Genomic DNA, 22,063 nt, shown 5'->3' with positions numbered 1-22,063 from the left:
AAGACGAAACACAGGGAGAGAAAAAGAAAGGGCACACACTAAAGTCATGAAGGAGGGAATTAAAGAACAGAGGGATAGAGGAGAGAGAGGAGAGCCACAGGGACAGAGGGAGAGAGGAAGAAGGAGGAGGAACCCAGCCAATTATATTTTAAAAATATTTCACCCAGCCAGCCACATGGAGTCTCATGGCCACTCAGTAACACTTCCTCCCCCTTTTGCTCCACCTCCCTCCCCCTCCCTCCCCCTAGTCTCACCTGCGCCTCGTTCTCCTTGAGCAGCCTACGCGTGCGTGCCCCTCCCGGGTCGTCCGTCACGTTCAGCATGACCACGCTCTTCTTCTCCCAGCCGATGAACGAGCCGTCCGTCAGGCCGTCCACCACCGACAGGAAGTCCTGGTAGCCATGGTGACGGGTGGACACCACTGAGAAAATGGTCCAGTCGTTATTTATCTAGTCATTTTGAAGATGACCTCCAGCTGGAGGCTGGTGGAGAGCTGAACTGGAGGAAGATGGAGCCTGACTCCTGCAGTAGGGGAGCACACCTTAAAGTTCTATAGACACAGGCAAGCACACGGGACAGAACGCTGCCAAACAGGAAGCACAACATCAGCTTTCCTCTAGGAGGTCACGTTCAGTAGAGCACCTTCTCCACTTCAAAACAGTTCAACACATTGCTGTTGTTTTTTTTATCACTGAACGGAACCCCTGTAACACCTCCGTTTCACAGCGTTTTCTGCCGTTTTACACCTTCTGAACACAACCCAGCATTGAGGATGAAGGGCTTTTCTGGGGTTCTGATTTGGTTAGGATTATGGTCAGGATTTGGGTTGGGTAAACTGATCCTACAGTGTAGATATGTGTCTATGGGTAAACTCTGCCCAGAGCCAGAATGCAGCCCAAAGGTGTTTAGAATAAGCCTCACTGGTAAATTGATCCCAATTAATATATGAATAGCAAATATGTTAACATGCCATTTTATCACAATCCCTAACCCATGAACTATTTGTGAAGTATTCTAAACATTCATCAATCCAGATCTAGCAGGGGATGATGTCTTTAAGGTAAGGATCTACACTGCCTTCTGAAATATTCAGACCCGTTGATATTGTCCACATTTCGTTACATTACAGCTTTTTTATCAAATGGATTCAATAAAAAATGTGCCTCATCAAAATCTACACACATGTTTTTAGAATTTTACACATTTATAAAAAAAATAAAAAAACAGAAATACCTTATTCAGACCCTTCAGCTATAAGACTCAAAATTGCTTAGTCACTATGTGGTATTGTGTGTAGATCGATGAGGGAAAAAACCCTATTTAATCCATTATAAAATAAGGCTGTAACGTGTCAAAATGTGGAAAACGTCAAGGGGTCTGAATACTCTCCGAATGCACTGTATTCCTACGGGCAACTTCTATCCGGAGTTTAGAGAGCAGTTAAAGGGTGGCAGGGTAGCCTGGTGGTTAGAGCGTTGGACTAGTAACCGGAAGGTTGCAAGTTCAAACCCCCGAGCTGACAAGGTACAAATCTGTCGTTCTGCCCCTGAAAAGGCAGTTAACCCACTGTTCCTAGGCAGTCATTGAAAATAAGGATTTGTTCTTATCTGACTTGCCTAGTTGAATAAAGGTTCAAATAAAGAAAGCAGGCCATCCCTACAAAGAACTACAACTCCCATGACTATCCTGTGTGTGTTCAGGGTGAGGTGGCATACTGGGGGTTGAAGTTTTCATGGGACGGCTGCAGGGATAGTGTGACTGCAGGCTACAGAATATGATTGTTGAGTGAAGTCTCCAATGACCGCTGGAACTAGTCTTTTCCACAGATTTGGATTACATTTATATGGGAGTGTGTGTGTGTGTGTGTGTGTGTGTGTGTGTGTGTGTGTGTGTGAGGTCATAAGGTGAATGCACCAATTTGTAAGTCGCTCTGGATAAGAGCGTCTGCTAAATGACTTAAATGTAATGTAAATGTAATGTGTGAAGCTCAAAGGTTCTTCAAAGGAAGCTCATCAAAGATGTTTGAATGCATTCCTCAGGAGTAAAACAGTTATTTGTGAAAACAAATGTATTGGTGTTGTTTTTTCTAGCTACAAAACCAACCCTATACCCCAACACCAACCCAACCCGTACACCCCAACACCAACTCTATACCCCAACCCCCATACAGCAACCCAACCCCCATACAGCAACCCTACCCCAACCCCAACCCAATCCCTATACCCCAACACCAACCCAACCCGTACACCCCAACACTAACTCTATACCCCAACCCCCATACAGCAACCCAACCCCTATACCTCAACCCCAACCCAATCCCTATACCCCAACACCAACCGTATACCCCAACCCCTATACCCCAACACCAACCCTATACCCCAACACCAACCCCTATACCACAAAACCAACCCAACACCAACACCAAAACCAACCCTATACCCCAACACCAACCCAACCCCTATACCCCAACCCCAACCCAATCCCTATACCCCAACAGTATACCTCAATCTAACCTCAACCCCTATACCAAACCCAACCCCTATACCCAGAACCAACCCAAACCCTATACCCCAACACAAACACCAACCCTATACCTCAACCTAACCCCAACCCAACCCCTATATCCATACCCAACTCTTAGAAAAAAGGGTTCCAAAAGGGTTCTTCGGCTGACCCCATAGAATAACCCTTTTTGGTTCCAGGTAGAACTATTTTTGGTTCCAGGTAGAACTCTTTTGGATTCCCTCTGTGGAAAGGGTTCTAAATTGAACTCTTATGGGTTCTACCTGGAACCCTTTCTTCAAAGGGTTCTCCAATGGGGACAGATGAATAACACTTATAGGTTCTAGATAGCACTTTTTTTCTGAGAGTGTTTACCCCAACCCCTATACCCCAACCAATCCCCCACACCCATACCTAATCCCTATCCCAGCCCAGACCCCTGTCCGCCCTCCAGCAGCTACCAATCATCATTCTGAGCATTCCTCATCCCCGTATCCATCCCAGGATTATGGTCAATTCTCAGTCACTTCAAGAGATAAATTGAAATACAGTTCTGGAATACTGTTCAAGTACTTCATGAATTGACTGAATTGAAATTGATTATTTAACCTCCCCATCCATCCAGTTCTAACCAGTCTAAATGAGAGATGGAGGGGGGAGAGAGAGATGGAGGGGAGATAGAGATGGAGGGTAGGGGAGAGAGAGATGGAGGGGAGAGAGAGAAGGAGGGGAGAGTGAGATGGAGGGGAGAGTGAGATATGTAGGAAGAGAGATGGAGGGGAGAGAGAGATGGAGGGGAGAGAGAGAAAGAGAGATAGAGAGAGAAAGAGAGAGAGAGGGAGCGAGAGAGAAAGAGCGAGAGGGAGACACGGGTGTAAGGTCTGTGAAGCCTGCTGAGTGAGACCAGGTGACAAGATCATCCACATAATCCTACCAGAGATTTCTCTATCTAACCCTGATTCTCTCTCTCTCTCTCTCTATCTCTCTAACTCTCTCTCTCTCTATCTAACCCTGATTCTCTCTCTATCTCCCTCCTCTCTCTCTCTCTCTCTCTCTATAACCCTGATTCTCTCTCTCTCTCTCTCTCTCTCTCTCTCTCTCTCTCTCTCTCTATCTAACCCTGATTCTCTCTCTCTCTCTCTCTCTCTCTCTCTCTATAACCCTGATTCTCTCTCTCTCTCTCTATCTAACCCTGATTATCTCTCTCTCTCTCTCTCTCTAACCCTGATTCTCTCTCTCTCTCTCTCTCTCTCTCTCTCTCTCTCTCTCTCTCTCTCTCTCTAACCCTGATTCTCTCTCTCTCTCTCTCTCTCTCTCTCTCTCTCTCTAACCCTGATTCTCTCTCTCTCTCTCTCTATCTAACCCTGATTCTCTCTCTCTAACCCTGATTCTCTCTCTCTCTCTCTCTCTCTCTCTCTCTCTCTCTCTCTCTCTATCTAACCCTGATTCTATCTCTCTCTCTCTCTATCTAACCCTGATTCTCTCTCTCTCTAACCCTGATTCTCTCTCTCTCTAACCCTGATTCTCTCTCTCTCTCTAACCCTGATTCTCTCTCTCTCTCTCTCTCTCTCTCTCTCTCTCTCTAACCCTGATTCTCTCTCTCTCTCTAACCCTGATTCTCTCTCTCTCTCTCTAACCCTGATTCTCTCTCTCTCTAACCCTGATTCTCTCTCTCTCTAACCCTGATTCTCTCTCTCTCTCTCTAACCCTGATTCTCTCTCTCTCTCTAACCCTGATTCTCTCTCTCTAACCCTGATTCTCTCTCTCTCTCTCTAACCCTGATTCTCTCTCTAACCCTGATTCTCTCTCTCTAACCCTGATTCTCTCTCTCTAACCCTGATTCTCTCTCTCTCTCTAACTCTGATTCTCTCTCTCTCTCTCTCTCTAACCCTGATTCTCTCTCTCTCTCTAACCTGATTCTCTCTCTCTAACCCTGATTCTCTCTCTCTCTCTAACCCTGATTCTCTCTCTCTATCTAACCCTGATTATCTCTCTCTCTAACCCTGATTCTCTCTCTCTCTAACCCTGATTCTCTCTCTCTCTCTCTAACCCTGATTCTCTCTCTCTAACCCTGATTCTCTCTCTCTCTCTCTAACCCTGATTCTCTCTCTCTCTCTCTCTAACCCTGATTCTCTCTCTCTAACCCCCTGATTCTCTCTCTCTCTCTCTCTAACCCTGAGTCTCTCTCTCTCTCTCTAACCCTGATTCTCTCTCTCTCTCTAACCCTGATTCTCTCTCTCTCTCTCTCTAACTCTGATTCTCTCTCTCTAACCCTGATTCTCTCTCTCTAACCCTGATTCTCTCTCTCTAACCCTGATTCTCTCTCTCTCTCTCTCTAACTCTGATTCTCTCTCTAACCCTGATTCTCTCTCTCTAACTCTGATTCTCTCTCTAACCCTGATTCTCTCTCTCTAACCCTGATTCTCTCTCTCTAACCCTGATTCTCTCTCTCTCTCTAACCCTGTTTCTATCTCTCTCTCTCTCTAATCCTGATTCTCTCTCTCTAACCCTGATTCTCTCTCTCTAACCCTGATTATCTCTCTCTAACCCTGATTCTCTCTCTCTCTCTCTCTCTCTCTCTCTCTCTCTCTCTCTCTCTATAACCCTGATTCTCTCTCTCTCTCTCTCTCTCTCTCTCTCTCTCTCTAACCCTGATTCTCTCTCTCTCTCTCTCTCTCTCTCTCTCTCTCTCTCTCTCTCTCTATATATCCCCTGATTCTCTCTCTCTCTCTAAACCCTGATTCTCTCTCTCTCTCTCTCTCTCTCTCTCTCTCTCTAACCCTGATTCTCTCTCTCTCTCTCTCTCTCTCTCTCTATCTAACCCTGATTCTATCTCTCTCTCTCTCTCTAACCCTGATTATCTCTCTCTAACCTTGATTCTCTCTCTCTCTCTCTCTCTCTCTCTCTCTCTCTCTCTCTAATTCTCTCTCTCTCTCTAACCCTGATTCTCTCTCTCTCTCTCTCTCTAACCCTGATTCTCTCTCTCTCTCTCTCTCTCTCTCTCTAACCCTGATTCTCTCTCTCTCTAACCCTGATTCTCTCTCTCTCTCCCTGATTCTCTCTCTCTAACCCTGATTCTCTCTCTCTCTAACCCTGATTCTCTCTCTAACCCTGATTCTCTCTCTCTAACCCTGATTCTCTCTCTCTAACCCTGATTCTCTCTCTCTCTCTAACCCTGATTCTATCTCTCTCTCTCTCTATCTAACCCTGATTATCTCTCTCTCTAACCCTGATTCTCTCTCTCTCTAACCCTGATTCTCTCTCTCTCTCTAACCCTGATTCTCTCTCTCTAACCCTGATTCTCTCTCTCTCTCTAACCCTGATTCTCTCTCTCTCTCTCTAACCCTGATTCTCTCTCTCTCTCTCTCTAACCCTGATTCTCTCTCTCTCTCTCTCTCTCTCTAACCCTGAGTCTCTCTCTCTCTCTCTAACCCTGATTCTCTCTCTCTCTAACCCTGATTCTCTCTCTCTCTCTCTCTAACTCTGATTCTCTCTCTCTAACCCTGATTCTCTCTCTCTCACCCTGATTCTCTCTCTCTAACCCTGATTCTCTCTCTCTAACTCTGATTCTCTCTCTAACCCTGATTCTCTCTCTCTAACTCTGATTCTCTCTCTAACCCTGATTCTCTCTCTCTAACCCTGATTCTCTCTCTCTAACCCTGATTCTCTCTCTCTCTCTCTAACCCTGTTTCTCTCTCTCTCTCTCTCTCTCTCTCTCTCTAACCCTGATTCTCTCTCTCTAACCCTGATTCTCTCTCTCTAACCCTGATTATCTCTCTCTAACCCTGATTCTCTCTCTCTCTCTCTCTCTCTCTCTCTCTCTATTCAATTCAATTCAATTCAATTCAAGGGCTTTATTGGCATGGGAAACATGTGTTAACATTGCCAAAGCAAGTGAGGTAGACAACATACAAAGTGAATATATAAAGTGAAAAACAACAAAAATTAACAGTAAACATTACACATACAGAAGTTTCAAAACAGTAAAGACATTACAAATGTTATATATTATATATATATACAGTGTTTTAACAATGTACAAATGGTTAAAGGACACAAGATAAAATAAATAAGCATAAATATGGGTTGTATTTACAATGGTGTTTGTTCTTCACTGGTTGCCCTTTTCTCGTGGCAACAGGTCACAAATATTGTTGCTGTGATGGCACACTGTGGAATTTCACCCAGTAGATATGGGAGTTTTTCAAAATTGGATTTGTTTTCGAATTCTTTGTGGATCTGTGTAATCTGAGGGAAATATGTCTCTCTAATATGGTCATACATTGGGCAGGAGGTTAGGAAGTGCAGCTCAGTTTCCACCTCATTTTGTGGGCAGTGAGCACATAGCCTGTCTTCTCTTGAGAGCCATGTCTGCCTACGGCGGCCTTTCTCAATAGCAAGGCTATGCTCACTGAGTCTGTACATAGTCAAAGCTTTCCTTAATTTTGGGTCAGTCACAGTGGTCAGGTATTCTGCCGCTATGTACTCTCTGTGTAGGGCCAAATAGCATTCTAGTTTGCTCTGTTTTTTTGTTAATTCTTTCCAATGTGTTAAATAATTATATTTTTGTTTTCTCATGATTTGGTTGGGTCTAATTGTGCTGTTGTCCTGGGGCTCTGTAGGGTGTGTTTGTGTTTGTGAACAGAGCCCCAGGACCAGCTTGCTTAGGAGACTTTTCTCCAGGTTCATCTCTCTGTAGGTGATAGCTTTGTTATGGAAGGTTTGTGAATCGCTTCCTTTTAGGTGGTTGTAGAATTTAACGTCTCTTTTCTGGATTTTGATAATTAGTGGGTATCGGCCTAATTCTGCTCTGCATGCATTATTTGGTGTTCTACGTTGTACACGGAGGATATTTTTGCAGAATTCTGCGTGCAGAGTCTCAATTTGGTGTTTGTCCCATTTTGTGAAGTCTTGGTTGGTGAGCGGACCCCAGACCTCACAACCATAAAGGGCAATGGGCTCTATGACTGATTCAAGTATTTTTAGCCAAATCCTAATTGGTATGTTGAAATTTATGTTTCTTTTGATGGCATAGAATGCCCTTCTTGCCTTGTCTCTCAGATCGTTCACAGCTTTGTGGAAGTTACCTGTGGCGCTGATGTTTAGGCCAAGGTATGTATAGTTTTTTGTGTGCTCTAGGGCAACAGTGTCTAGATGGAATTTGTATTTGTGGTCCTGGTGACTGGACCTTTTTTGGAACACCATTATTTGGGTCTTACTGAGATTTACTGTCAGGGCCCAGGTCTGACAGAATCTGTGCATAAGATCTAGGTGCTGCTGTAGGCCCTCCTTGGTTGGTGACAGAAGCACCAGATCATCAGCAAACAGCAGACATTTGACTTCAGATTCTAGCAGGGGGAGGCCGGGTGCTGCAGACTTTTCTAGTGCCCGCGCCAATTCGTTGATATATATGTTGAAGAGGGTGGGGCTTAAGCTGCATCCCTGTCTAACCCCACGACCTTGTGTGAAGAAATGTGTGTGTTTTTTGCCAATTTTAACCGCACACTTGTTGTTTGTGTACATGTATTTTATAATGTCGTATGTTTTACCCCCAACACCACTTTCCATCAGTTTGTATAGCAGACCCTCATGCCAGATTGAGTCGAAGGGTTTTTTGAAATCAACAAAGCATGAGAAGACTTTGCCTTTGTTTTGGATTGTTTGGTTGTCAATTAGGGTGTGCAGGGTGAATACATGGTCTGTTGTACGGTACATTGTTTTCATTGAGGAAATGTACGAGTCTGCTGTTAAGAATAATGCAGAGGATTTTCCCAAGGTTACTGTTGACACATATTCCACGGTAGTTATTGGGGTCAAATTTGTCTCCACTTTTGTGGATTGGGGTGATCAGTCCTTGGTTCCAAATATTGGGGAAGATGCCAGAGCTAAGTATGATGTTAAAGAGTTTTAGTATAGCCAATTGGAATTTGTTGTCTGTATATTTGATCATTTCATTGAGGATACCATCAACACCACAGGCCTTTTTGGGTTGGAGGGTTTTTATTTTGTCCTGTAACTCATTCAAAGTAATTGGAGGATCCAGTGGGTTCTGGTAGTCTTTAATAAGTTGATTCTAAGATCTGTATTTGATCAGGTATATGTTTTTGCTCTTTATTCTTTGTTATAGAGCCAAAAAGATTGGAGAAGTGGTTTACCCATACATCTCCATTTTGGATAGATAATTCTTCGTGTTGTTGTTTATTTAGTGTTTTCCAATTTTCCCAGAAGTGGTTAGAGTCTATGGATTCTTCAATTGCATTGAGCTGATTTCTGACATGCTGTTCCTTCTTTTTCCATAGTGTATTTCTGTATTTTCTCTCTCTCTCTCTCTCTCTCTCTCTCTCTCTCTCTCTCTCTCTCTATCTCTCTCTCTATCTCTCTCTCTCTACCTCTCTCTACCTCTCTCTACCTCTCTCTACCTCCATACCTGTTGCATCCTCCCCAGCCCTGCTCCTCCTCCTACAGCCACTATGGGTAGTCCAGTCTGAGCAGAGACAAACTCTAACATGGGGGCCAGGGGTCCCCAGGCGGTGGGTGGTGGCCTCTCCTCCTCGTAGACCAGGCCCTGTAGGGGCCTCGCTGACAGCAGGTCACACAGCTGGGACAGCAGAGTCTTAGGACTACTGTCATTCACCTGAAGAGGAAGTCATGACAGGGATAGGTTAGCTGCATTACACACAGACTACAACATGATCTGAGGACTACAGCCATTCACCTGAAGAGGAAGTCATGACAGGGATAGGTTAGCTGCATTACACACAGACTACAACATGATCTGAGGACTACTGTCATTCACCTACAGAGGAAGTCATGACAGGGATAGGTTAGCTGCATTACACACAGACTACAACATGATCTGAGGACTACAGCCATTCACCTGAAGAGGAAGTCATGACACGGATAGGTTAGCTGCATTACACACAGACTACAACATGATCTGAGGACTACAGCCATTCACCTACAGAGGAAGTCATGACAGGGATAGGTTAGCTGCATTACACACAGACTACAACATGATCTGAGGACTACAGCCATTCACCTGAAGAGGAAGTCATGACAGGGATAGGTTAGCTGCATTACACACAGACTACAACATGATCTGAGGACTACAGTCATTCACCTGAAGAGGAAGTCATGACAGGGATAGGTTAGCTGCATTACACACAGACTACAACATCATCTGAGGACTACAGCCATTCACCTGAAGAGGAAGTCATGACAGGGATAGGTTAGCTGCATTACACACAGACTACAACATGATCTGAGGACTACAGCCATTCACCTGCAGAGGAAGTCATGACAGGGATAGGTTAGCTGCATTACACACAGACTACAACATGATCTGAGGACTACAGCTATTCACCTGAAGAGGAAGTCATGACAGGGATAGGTTAGCTGCATTACACACAGACTACAACATGATCTGAGGACTACAGCCATTCACCTACAGAGGAAGTCATGACAGGGATAGGTTAGCTGCATTACACACAGACTACAACATGATCTGAGGACTACAGCCATTCACCTACAGAGGAAGTCATGACAGGGATAGGTTAGCTGCATTACACACAGACTACAACATGATCTGAGGACTACAGCCATTCACCTACAGAGGAAGTCATGACAGGGATAGGTTAGCTGCATTACACACAGACTACAACATGATCTGAGGACTACAGCCATTCATCTGAAGAGGAAGTCATGACAGGGATAGGTTAGCTGCATTACACACAGATTACAACATGATCTGAGGACTACAGCCATTCACCTGAAGAGGAAGTCATGACAGGGATAGGTTAGCTGCATTACACACAGACTACAACATGATCTGAGGACAACACCCATACACCTGAAGAGGAAGTCATGACAGGGATAGGTTAGCTGCATTACACACAGACTACAACATGATCTGAGGACTACTGTCATTCACCTACAGAGGAAGTCATGACAGGGATAGGTTAGCTGCATTGCACACAGACTACAACATGATCTGAGGACTACTGTCATTCACCTGAAGAGGAAGTCATGACAGGGATAGGTTAGCTGCATTACACACAGACTACAACATGATCTGAGGACTACAGCCATTCACCTGAAGAGGAAGTCATGACAGGGATAGGTTAGCTGCATTACACACAGACTACACCATGATATGAGGACTACAGCCATTCACCTACAGAGGAAGTCATGACAGGGATAGGTTAGCTGCATTACACACAGACTACAACATGATCTGAGGACTACTGTCATTCACCTGAAGAGGAAGTCATGACAGGGATAGGTTAGCTGCATTACACACAGACTACAACATGATCTGAGGACTACAGCCATTCACCTACAGAGGAAGTCATGACAGGGATAGGTTAGCTGCATTACACACAGACTACAACATGATCTGAGGACTACTGTCATTCACCTACAGAGGAAGTCATGACAGGGATAGGTTAGCTGCATTACACACAGACTACAACATGATCTGAGGACTACTGTCATTCACCTGAAGAGGAAGTCATGACAGGGATAGGTTAGCTAAATTACACACAGACTACAACATGATATGAGGACTACAGCCATTCACCTACAGAGGAAGTCATGACAGGGATAGGTTAGCTGCATTACACACAGTCTACAACATGATCTGAGGACTACAGCCATTCACCTGAAGAGGAAGTCATGACAGGGATAGGTTAGCTGCATTACACACAGACTACAACATGATCTGAGGACTACTGTCATTCACCTACAGAGGAAGTCATGACAGGGATAGGTTAGCTGCATTACACACAGACTACAACATGATCTGAGGACTACAGCCATTCACCTACAGAGGAAGTCATGACAGGGATAGGTTAGCTGCATTACACACAGACTACAACATGATCTGAGGACTACAGTCATTCACCTGAAGAGGAAGTCATGACAGGGATAGGTTAGCTGCATTACACACAGACTACAACATGATCTGAGGACTACAGCCATTCACCTGAAGAGGAAGTCATGACAGGGATAGGTTAGCTGCATTACACACAGACTACAACATGATCTGAGGACTACTGTCATTCACCTACAGAGGAAGTCATGACAGGGATAGGTTAGCTGCATTACACATAGACTACAACATGATCTGAGGACTACAGCCATTCACCTACAGAGGAAGTCATGACAGGGATAGGTTAGCTGCATTACACACAGACTACAACATGATCTGAGGACTACTGTCATTCACCTGAAGAGGAAGTCATGACAGGGATAGGTTAGCTGCATTACACACAGACTACAACATGATCTGAGGACTACAGCCATTCACCTGAAGAGGAAGTCATGACAGGGATAGGTTAGCTGCATTACACACAGACTACAACATGATCTGAGGACTACTGTCATTCACCTACAGAGGACACATGACCTGAGGACTACAGCCATTCACCTACAGAGGACACATGATCTGAGGACTACAGTCATTCACCTACAGAGGACACATGACCTGAGGACTACAGCCATTCACCTACAGAGGACACATGATCTGAGGAATACTGTCATTCACCTACAGAGGACACATGACCTGAGGACTACAGCCATTCACCTACAGAGGACACATGACCTGAGGACTACAGCCATTCACCTACAGAGGACACATGATCTGAGGACTACAGCCATTCACCTACAGAGGACAGATGATCTGAGGACCTCTGTCATTCACCTACAGAGGACACATGATCTGAGGACTACAGCCATTCACCTGCAGAGGAAGTCATGACAGGGATAGGTTAGCTGCATTACACACAGACTACAACATGATCTGAGGACTACAGCTATTCACCTGAAGAGGAAGTCATGACAGGGATAGGTTAGCTGCATTACACACAGACTACAACATGATCTGAGGACTACAGCCATTCACCTACAGAGGAAGTCATGACAGGGATAGGTTAGCTGCATTACGCACAGACTACAACATGATCTGAGGACTACAGCCATTCACCTACAGAGGAAGTCATGACAGGGATAGGTTAGCTGCATTACACACAGACTACAACATGATCTGAGGACTACAGCCATTCACCTACAGAGGAAGTCATGACAGGGATAGGTTAGCTGCATTACACACAGACTACAACATGATCTGAGGACTACAGCTATTCACCTGAAGAGGAAGTCATGACAGGGATAGGTTAGCTGCATTACACACAGACTACAACATGATCTGAGGACTACAGCCATTCACCTACAGAGGAAGTCATGACAGGGATAGGTTAGCTGCATTACACACAGACTACAACATGATCTGAGGACTACAGCCATTCACCTGAAGAGGAAGTCATGACAGGGATAGGTTAGCTGCATTACACACAGACTACAACATGATATGAGGACTACAGCCATTCACCTACAGAGGAAGTCATGACAGGGATAGGTTAGCTGCATTACACACAGACTACAACATGATCTGAGGACAACAGCCATACACCTGAAGAGGAAGTCATGACAGGGATAGGTTAGCTGCATTACACACAGACTACAACATGATCTGAGGACTACTGTCATTCACCTACAGAGGAAGTCATGACAGGGATAGGTTAGCTGCATTGCACACAGACTACAACATGATCTGAGGACTACTGTCATTCACCTGAAGAGGAAGTCATGACAGGGATAGGTTAGCTGCATTACACACAGACTACAACATGATCTGAGGACTACAGCCATTCACCTGAAGAGGAAGTCATGACAGGGATAGGTTAGCTGCATTACACACAGACTACACCATGATATGAGGACTACAGCCATTCACCTACAGAGGAAGTCATGACAGGGATAGGTTAGCTGCATTACACACAGACTACAACATGATCTGAGGACTACAGCCATTCACCTACAGAGGAAGTCATGACAGGGATAGGTTAGCTGCATTACACACAGACTACAACATGATCTGAGGACTACAGTCATTCACCTGAAGAGGAAGTCATGACAGGGATAGGTTAGCTGCATTACACACAGACTACAACATGATCTGAGGACTACAGCCATTCACCTACAGAGGAAGTCATGACAGGGATAGGTTAGCTGCATTACACACAGACTACAACATGATCTGAGGACTACAGTCATTCACCTACAGAGGACACATGACCTGAGGACTACAGCCATTCACCTACAGAGGACACATGATCTGAGGACTACAGTCTTTCACCTACAGAGGACACATGACCTGAGGACTACAGCCATTCACCTACAGAGGACACATGACCTGAGGACTACAGTCTTTCACCTACAGAGGACACATGACCTGAGGACTACAGCCATTCACCTACAGAGGACACATGACCTGAGGACTACAGTCTTTCACCTACAGAGGACACATGACCTGAGGACTACAGCCATTCACCTACAGAGGACACATGATCACATGATCACATGGTAACAACAATACATATATAGAGAAATACATTGTGAAACTTTTCGTGAGAAAGCAGATAAACAACAGTAAGGGACAGTACAGTGTACTGACTTAACACTACTATCAACGAGAGAGAGAGAGAAATCAAAGAGCGTGATAGAACAGAACACAGAGACAGACAGGTGTAAAGATGGACTACTGGCATTCATCTGGACATGGAGCCATGATGAGTATGGTGAACACATTGGCGGTGTCGGTTATACCCATACTAGCATACTACATACTTAAACTCCATACTGTACCGTTTAATAAAAAGTATGCAGTATGCCACAACTGCAACTGAGTAGCGGCTGCTGATTGGCTAAGTAGGTGGGGCGGGGCAGAGTGTGGGTGGATTTTTTCTAAATTCCACAGACATGCATTACATTAACCAGCCTGATAATAGCTATTTTCCAATTCGATTCATTTCTCTAAACTCTGAATAAAATAGGAATGGAGTTCTAGGCCTACTCAGGCTGGTTATAGAAAGACTATCACATTAGACCTAGACCGTGGTAGACCAGGCTGGTTATAGGAAGACTATCACATTAGACCTACACCGTGGTAGACCAGGCTGGTTATAGGAAGACTATCACATTAGACCTAGACCGTGGTAGACCAGGCTGGTTATAGGAAGACTATCACATTAGACCTAGACCGTGGTAGACCAGGCTGGTTATAGGAAGACTATCACATTAGACCTAGACCGTGGTAGACCAGGCTGGTTATAGGAAGACTATCACATTAGACCTACACCGTGGTAGACCAGGCTGGTTATAGGAAGACTATCACATTAGACCTAGACCGTGGTAGACCAGGCTGGTTATAGGAAGACTATCACATTAGACCTACACCGTGGTAGACCAGGCTGGTTATAGGAAGACTATCACATTAGACCTACACCGTGGTAGACCAGGCTGGTTATAGGAAGACTATCACATTAGACCTAGACCGTGGTAGACCAGGCTGGTTATAGGAAGACTATCACATTAGACCTAGACCGTGGTAGACCAGGCTGGTTATAGGAAGACTATCACATTAGACCTACACCGTGGTAGACCAGGCTGGTTATAGGAAGACTATCACATTAGACCTACACCGTGGTAGACCAGGCTGGTTATAGGAAGACTATCACATTAGACCTAGACCGTGGTAGACCAGGCTGGTTATAGGAAGACTATCACATTAGACCTACACCGTGGTAGACCAGGCTGGTTATAGGAAGACTATCACATTAGACCTAGACCGTGGTAGACCAGGCTGGTTATAGGAAGACTATCACATTAGACCTACACCGTGGTAGACCAGGCTGGTTATAGGAAGACTATCACATTAGACCTACACCGTGGTAGACCAGGCTGGTTATAGGAAGACTATCACATTAGACCTACACCGTGGTAGACCAGGCTGGTTATAGGAAGACTATCACATTAGACCTACACCGTGGTAGACCAGGCTGGTTATAGGAAGACTATCACATTAGACCTACACCGTGGTAGACCAGGCTGGTTATAGGAAGACTATCACATTAGACCTAGACCGTGGTAGACCAGGCTGGTTATAGGAAGACTATCACATTAGACCTACACCGTGGTAGACCAGGCTGGTTATAGGAAGACTATCACATTAGACCTACACCGTGGTAGACCAGGCTGGTTATAGGAAGACTATCACATTAGACCTAGACCGTGGTAGACCAGGCTGGTTATAGGAAGACTATCACATTAGACCTACACCGTGGTAGACCAGGCTGGTTATAGGAAGACTATCACATTAGACCTACACCGTGGTAGACCAGGCTGGTTATAGGAAGACTATCACATTAGACCTACACCGTGGTAGACCAGGCTGGTTATAGGAAGACTATCACATTTGACCTACACCGTGGTAGACCAGGCTGGTTATAGGAAGACTATCACATTAGACCTAGACCGTGGTAGACCAGGCTGGTTATAGGAAGACTATCACATTAGACCTAGACCGTGGTAGACCAGGCTGGTTATAGGAAGACTATCACATTAGACCTACACCGTGGTAGACCAGGCTGGTTATAGGAAGACTATCACATTAGACCTACACCGTGGTCGAACATAAAGCCCATCTATCCTGTTTAAAAAGGACTGAAGACAGAAACAGATTTGGTTCCGTTTCAACATAGTTATTAGTGAAACCAAAGGGTTGTAGCATATAGAAATGGAATCAAACAGCCTAGTAGTTCACCCAAACTTTTCAAATGTTCAAATCAAAGGCCTATTGCACGTTAAAATGTGGATAGTCAGTCGGGTGCATCGCAAATTCAGAACAGCTGGTAGATTTCAATGACAAAGCTATCGGTTACATAGAGTTTAACGACAAGGCTATTGGTTAGATAGAGTTTAATGACAAGGCTATTGGTTAGATAGGGTTTAATGACAAGGCTATTGGTTAGATAGAGTATAATGACAAGGCTATCGGTTATAGTTTAATGCCAAGGCTATTGGTTAGATAGAGTATAATGACAAGGCTATCGGTTAGATAGAGTATAATGACAAGGCTATTGGTTAGATAGAGTATAATGACAAGGCTATCGGTTATAGTTTAATGACAAGGCTATTGGTTAGATAGAGTATAATGACAAGGCTATCGGTTATAGTTTAATGCCAAGGCTATTGGTTAGATAGAGTTTAATGACAAGGCTATCGGATAGATAGAGTTTAATGACAAGGCTATCGGTTACATAGAGTTTAATGACAAGGCTATTGGTTAGATAGAGTTTAATGACAAGGCTATCGGTTACATAGAGTTTAATGACAAGGCTATTGGTTACATACGAGTTTAATGACAAGGCTATCGGTTATAGTTTAATGCCAAGGCTATATGTTACATAGAGTTTAATGACAAGGCTATATGTTACATAGAGTTTAATGACACGGCTATATGTTACATAGAGTTTAATGACAAGGCTATATGTTACATAGAGTTTAATGGCAAGGCTATCGGTTAGATAGAGTTTAATGACAAGGCTATCGGTTAGATAGAGTTTAATGACAAGGCTATCGGTTACATAATAGTTTAATGACAAGGCTATCAGTTACATAGAGTTTAATGACAAGGCTATCGGTTACATAATAGTTTAATGACAAGGCTATCGGTTACATAATAGTTTAATGACAAGGCTATCGGTTACATAATAGTTTAATGACAAGGCTATCGGTTACATAATAGTTTAATGACAAGGCTATCGGTTACATAGAGTTTAATGACAAGGCTATCGGTTACATAGAGTTTAATGACAAGGCTATCGGTTACATAATAGTTTAATGACAAGGCTATCGGTTACATAATAGTTTAATGACAAGGCTATCGGTTACATAATAGTTTAATGACAAGGCTATCGGTTACATAATAGTTTAATGACAAGGCTATCGGTTACATAATAGTTTAATGACAAGGCTATATGTTACATAGAGTTTAATGACAAGGCTATCGGTTACATAGAGTTTAATGACAAGGCTATCGGTTAGATAGAGTTTAATGACAAGGCTATCGGTTACATAGAGTTTAATGACAAGGCTATCGGTTACATAGAGTTTAATGACAAGGCTATCGGTTACATAAAGTTCATGACGTCTCTTCACCTTACAGGTTAGCACTGTGGCTCCTATAAGTCCTAGATCTATAGTACTGACAGTATGACATAGAGTTGGATATAACATGTGTCTCAGATAAGGATTGGGCCCTAGATGAATGGAATCCATTATTCCATTACTATGATGACTCTAAACCCTAAACAAGCCAGCTCTGACCCTTGAATCCATCACTGTCTTCCTTCCTATTCCACCCTCCCTGTATTCCCTGGACCCCCCCCCCCCCCCCACCACCACCACAACATCCCTACATTTTCCCCTTATAATAATCATAATACATGGTACTTATATTTGGCCCAATCCATTAGTGTCAGGTTAAGGTTCAGGCTGTAATGAATGGATCCATTATCACCATTACCCCCCAGAACAGCACAGTCTGGTCTCACCTGGAGCCAGATGACGTTTGCAGAGCCCCACTGGGTGATCACGCTCTCCCCCAGGGAGCTGTGTGCCCGACCAAACCCAGGGTAGAGCACCCTTCCCCCGGGCCCGGCCGCCGCCTCTACCTGCACGCTGGCCCCCGCGTGGATCACAGCGATGTTGAAGTTCATTACAGTCCCCGGGTCTCTCTCCCGCTCCCGGGGGCGGAGCAAGAGGTGTGGGGAGGGCGTGACCAGTCCTGCCCACTCCGCCAGGGCCAATAGGAGAGAGAGGGTGGGTATTGCGACCATTGCAATAGATCAACCAACCGTGGAAGGGGGAGGGGCAGAGGGGGGGGGGCGGGGGCGAAGCTGTAAAGCGCACTGTGAGAGGGTGCCTATGAGAGAGAAAGAGACAGAGAGAGAGACAGAAAGAGAGAACGAGAGAGGGGAGTTTAGAAGACTCAGAATTGTAAGTTTGTTCACATCAGGAATGGCCTACACAGAGGGTGTAAAGCAAAGAGAGAGAGAGGGATGGAGAGACACAGGGGAGGGAGAACGAGAGGGAGAGGGGGAGAGAGTGTAATGGATTCTGAATCCAATCATGGGGTAATATAAGTTAGCTTTGGCTGGAGCAATACTGGAACAGCAACACGGTATAGACAAGGGGGAACAAACAATGGAGAGAGAGAGATGAGGAAAAGATGGGGTGTGGGGGCAGAGGGAGAGGGAAGATGAAATAGGTGCTATTTAGGCTACAGGCTGAGTAGAAACAATATGAGCGAGAAGGAAAATATAAAGGAGGGAGGGAGAGAGAGAGAGAGAGAGAGAGAGAGAGAGAGAGAGAGAGAGAGAGAGAGAGAGAGAGGAGAGAGAGGGAGAGAGAGAGAGCGAGGAAGAGGGAAAGAGGGAGAGTGTAAATAGCAGACAGAGATAAAGATAGGGGTGGAGGTGGTTATTGGACTGCATGAATGATAACAACAATTAAGATCACTGCAAAACACGCACACTCAGTTTTTCATGAATTCAGGTGCTAACACAATTTCTTTGATTAACAGGCATTGCTGACATGATATTCTCTCTTTCTCCCTCCGTCCCCTCCCTTCCTCTCCCTCTATTTCACAGTGCCTGTTCTTTGACCCTGACGAGTCCTTTGGAACAAATAAGGAAGGTGAAAAAAAGAGGACAGGAGGAAGGGACTGGAGGAATGAAAGACAGACAGTGAAAGAAAGAGAGAGAGACGGGTAGAAATGCCGTCTGGGTAGAAATGTCGTCTGTTGAAAGAAGGTAAATAGAGGGAATATGAGTGAGAGGAGGACGGGAAGAGGAGAGGAAACAGGGGACTAAAGAGGGAATGAAGGGAGAGAGGAGAGGAGGGATAAAATATGGGGGAGAGCAGGAAAGAGAGAAATATTGATTACCATGATGTGTATACGTGTTTGGCCTAAACAAGCACACTGCCAAACCTGAGGTCTTGACTGACAGGGTGTGTATGTTTAGTGTGTGTGTGTGTGTGTGTGTGTGTGTGTGTGTGTGTGTGTGTGTGTGTGTGTGTGTGTGTGTGTGTGTGTGTGTGTGTGTGTGTGAAAGTGTGTGTGTGTGTGTGTATACATGGCGTGCATGCACATGTGTGTGTAAGAGAGAGATCAAATCAAATCAAATGTTATTAGTCACATGCGCCGAATACAACAATACAGAGAAATGCTTACTTACAAGCCCCTAAGCAACAATGCAGTTTAAAAAGAATAAGAAATAAAAGTAACAATTAGTTAAAGCACAGCAGAAAAATAACAATAGCGAGGCTATATACAGGGGGTACCGGTACCGAGTCATTGTGTTAGTCGAGGTAATTGAGGTAGTATGTACATGTAGGTAGAGTTATTAAAGTGACTATGCAAAAATAATAACAGAGAGTAGCATCGGTGTAAAAGAAAGGGTGGGGGGGGAGTCTGGGTAGCCATTTGATTAGATGTTCAGGAGTCTTATGGCTTGGGGGTAGAAGTTGTTTAGAAGCCTCTGGACCTAGACTTGGTGCTCCGGTACCACTTGCCTTGCTGTAGCAGAGAGAACAGTCTATGACTAGGGTGGCTGGAGTCTTTGACAATTTTTAGGGCCTTCCTCTGACACCGCCTAGAGGTCCTGGATGGCAGGCAGCTTGACCCCAGTGATGTACTGGGCCGTACGCACTACCCTCTGTAGTGCCTTGCGGTCGGAGGCCGAGCAGTTCCCATACCAGGCAGTGATGCAACCAGGATGCTCTTGATGGTGCAGCTGTAAAACGTTTTGAGGATCTGAGGACCCATGCCAAATCTTTTCAGTCTCCTGAGGGGGGAATAGCTTTTGTCGTGCCCTCTTCACAACTGTCTTGGACCATGTTAGTGTGTTGGTGATGTGGACACCAACAGCCCCGTCCACTACAGCCCCGTCGATGAGAATGAGGGCGTGCCCGGTCCTCCTTTTCCTGTAGTCCACAATCATCTCATTTGTCTTGATCACGTTGAGGGAGAGGTTGTTGCCCTGGCACCACACGGACAGGTCTCTGACCTCCTCCATATAGGCTGTCTCGTTGTTGCCGGTGTTCAGGCCTACCACTGTTGTGTCATCGGCAAACTTAATGATGGTGTTGGAGTCGTGCCTAGCCGTCATGAGTGAACAGGGAGTACAACAGGGGACTGAGCACGCACCCCTGAGAGGCCCCTGTGTTGAGGATCAGCATGGCGAATGTGTTGTTACCTACCCTTACCACCTGGTGGCAGCCCGTCAGGAGGTCCAGGATCCAGTTGCAGAGACAGGTGTTCAGTCCCAGGGTCCTTAGTTTATTGATGAGCTTTGAGGGCACTATGCTGAATGCTGAGCTGTAGTCAATGAATAGCATTCTCACATAGGTGTTCCTTTTGTCCAGGTGGGAAAGGGCACTGTGGAGTGCAATAGAGATTGTATCATCTGTGGATCTGTTAGGGTGGTATGCAAATTGGAGTGGGTGTAGGGTTTCAGGGATAATGGTGTTGATGTGAGCCATGACCAGATGAGAGAGATGAGATGAGAGAGTATGAAAGATGAAGAGTGGTGCTGAACGAATAACCGTAATTTCTTTTCGGTTCAATTACTGTAGATAGAAATTGAATAATTCTCGAGAGAAATCTGAGAAATCAAGTCAAGAACTATGTAGGATGCTGGGTGAAGGGAGTTTTCATGAAGCAAATATTCAACCTACGGTAGTTCAGCCAGAAACGTGGTAATTAACTGCAATGACCATAATCCATTGAGCCAGTTTTTTATGGCTCAGAGACGGATCAGAGAGGAAGAGGCGGAGTGAGAGGTGTTACTCTCTCCAAAATCTGTCCAAAATAAGCCCTATGCCTTTCTATGGGCTTATTTTGGTCCTAAGCTTGTCGTCTGCCTTCCCACTTTTGGGACAAACCACAGGAGGCTGCAAACCATGTGTTTGATATATTTGATACCATTCCAGCTATTCCGCTCCAGTCAATACCACAAACCCGTTCCTCCCAATTAAGGTACCACCAACCTCCTGTGGTACACACAGTCCACATAGACCGCATGGGAGAGGAATTTACACCTATTTTTCTACTGATGTCTACGTTATGTGGACCTGACAGAGACAATGAAATATTTTCAATGTTTTTGCAATTTAATGTTTACTATTTTGAGCTTTGGGATTTCCATTAAAAAGATCTAAAATCATTGTAACGTCATTATTTCATAATACATTTCATGTTATTTAAAAAAGAATCAAAACTGAAATCGAAAACTGTGATTACTTCTTAATAATCGAACTGAAACCGAACCAACCTCAAAAAGCACAAATCGCTCAGCACTAATGGAGAAGGGAGGAAGATGGAGGGAGAGAGAGATGGAGAGAGACTGTCCTAGTCAGAGAGAGAGGGAGAGAGGGTAATAGAAAAAGAGAGGAACTGTGCTGTGTGTGTGACTGATAGAGGGATAGGGTTGGAAGAGAGATGGAGAGAGGGAGACAGAGGGAGAGAGAGAGAGAAACGCAGAAGGAGAGAGGTGGGTATACTGTAGATCACATACTGTATCACTACTTGGCCAAGACATATTCTACAGTGCTGAGCCTTTAGCCATTACTGTTAGGCCTGTCATCATATTTCATTCCA

The 22,063-nt window shown here is 44.7% G+C and overlaps 1 protein-coding gene across 1 annotated transcript in view; it reads right to left on the bottom strand.

Moving 5' to 3' along the window:
- LOC115125670 (glutamate receptor ionotropic, NMDA 2D-like) overlaps nt 1–18,239 on the bottom strand; it is a 113,345-nt gene extending 95,106 nt beyond the window's left edge. Inside the window, 5 exon segments of the mRNA XM_065027180.1 lie at nt 255–446; nt 449–492; nt 495–522; nt 8,930–9,136; nt 17,955–18,239. Coding sequence (XP_064883252.1) covers nt 255–446; nt 449–492; nt 495–522; nt 8,930–9,136; nt 17,955–18,239 — 756 coding nt within the window.
- Between the last annotated feature and the right edge of the window lie 3,824 nt (nt 18,240–22,063).

Source organism: Oncorhynchus nerka, linkage group LG14 (genome assembly GCF_034236695.1).
Source record: "Oncorhynchus nerka isolate Pitt River linkage group LG14, Oner_Uvic_2.0, whole genome shotgun sequence".
In the NCBI taxonomy this organism is placed as follows: domain Eukaryota; kingdom Metazoa; phylum Chordata; class Actinopteri; order Salmoniformes; family Salmonidae; genus Oncorhynchus; species Oncorhynchus nerka.
The sequence above is the reverse complement of the archived record's forward strand: the minus strand, read 5'-3'. Positions and strand labels throughout refer to the sequence as shown.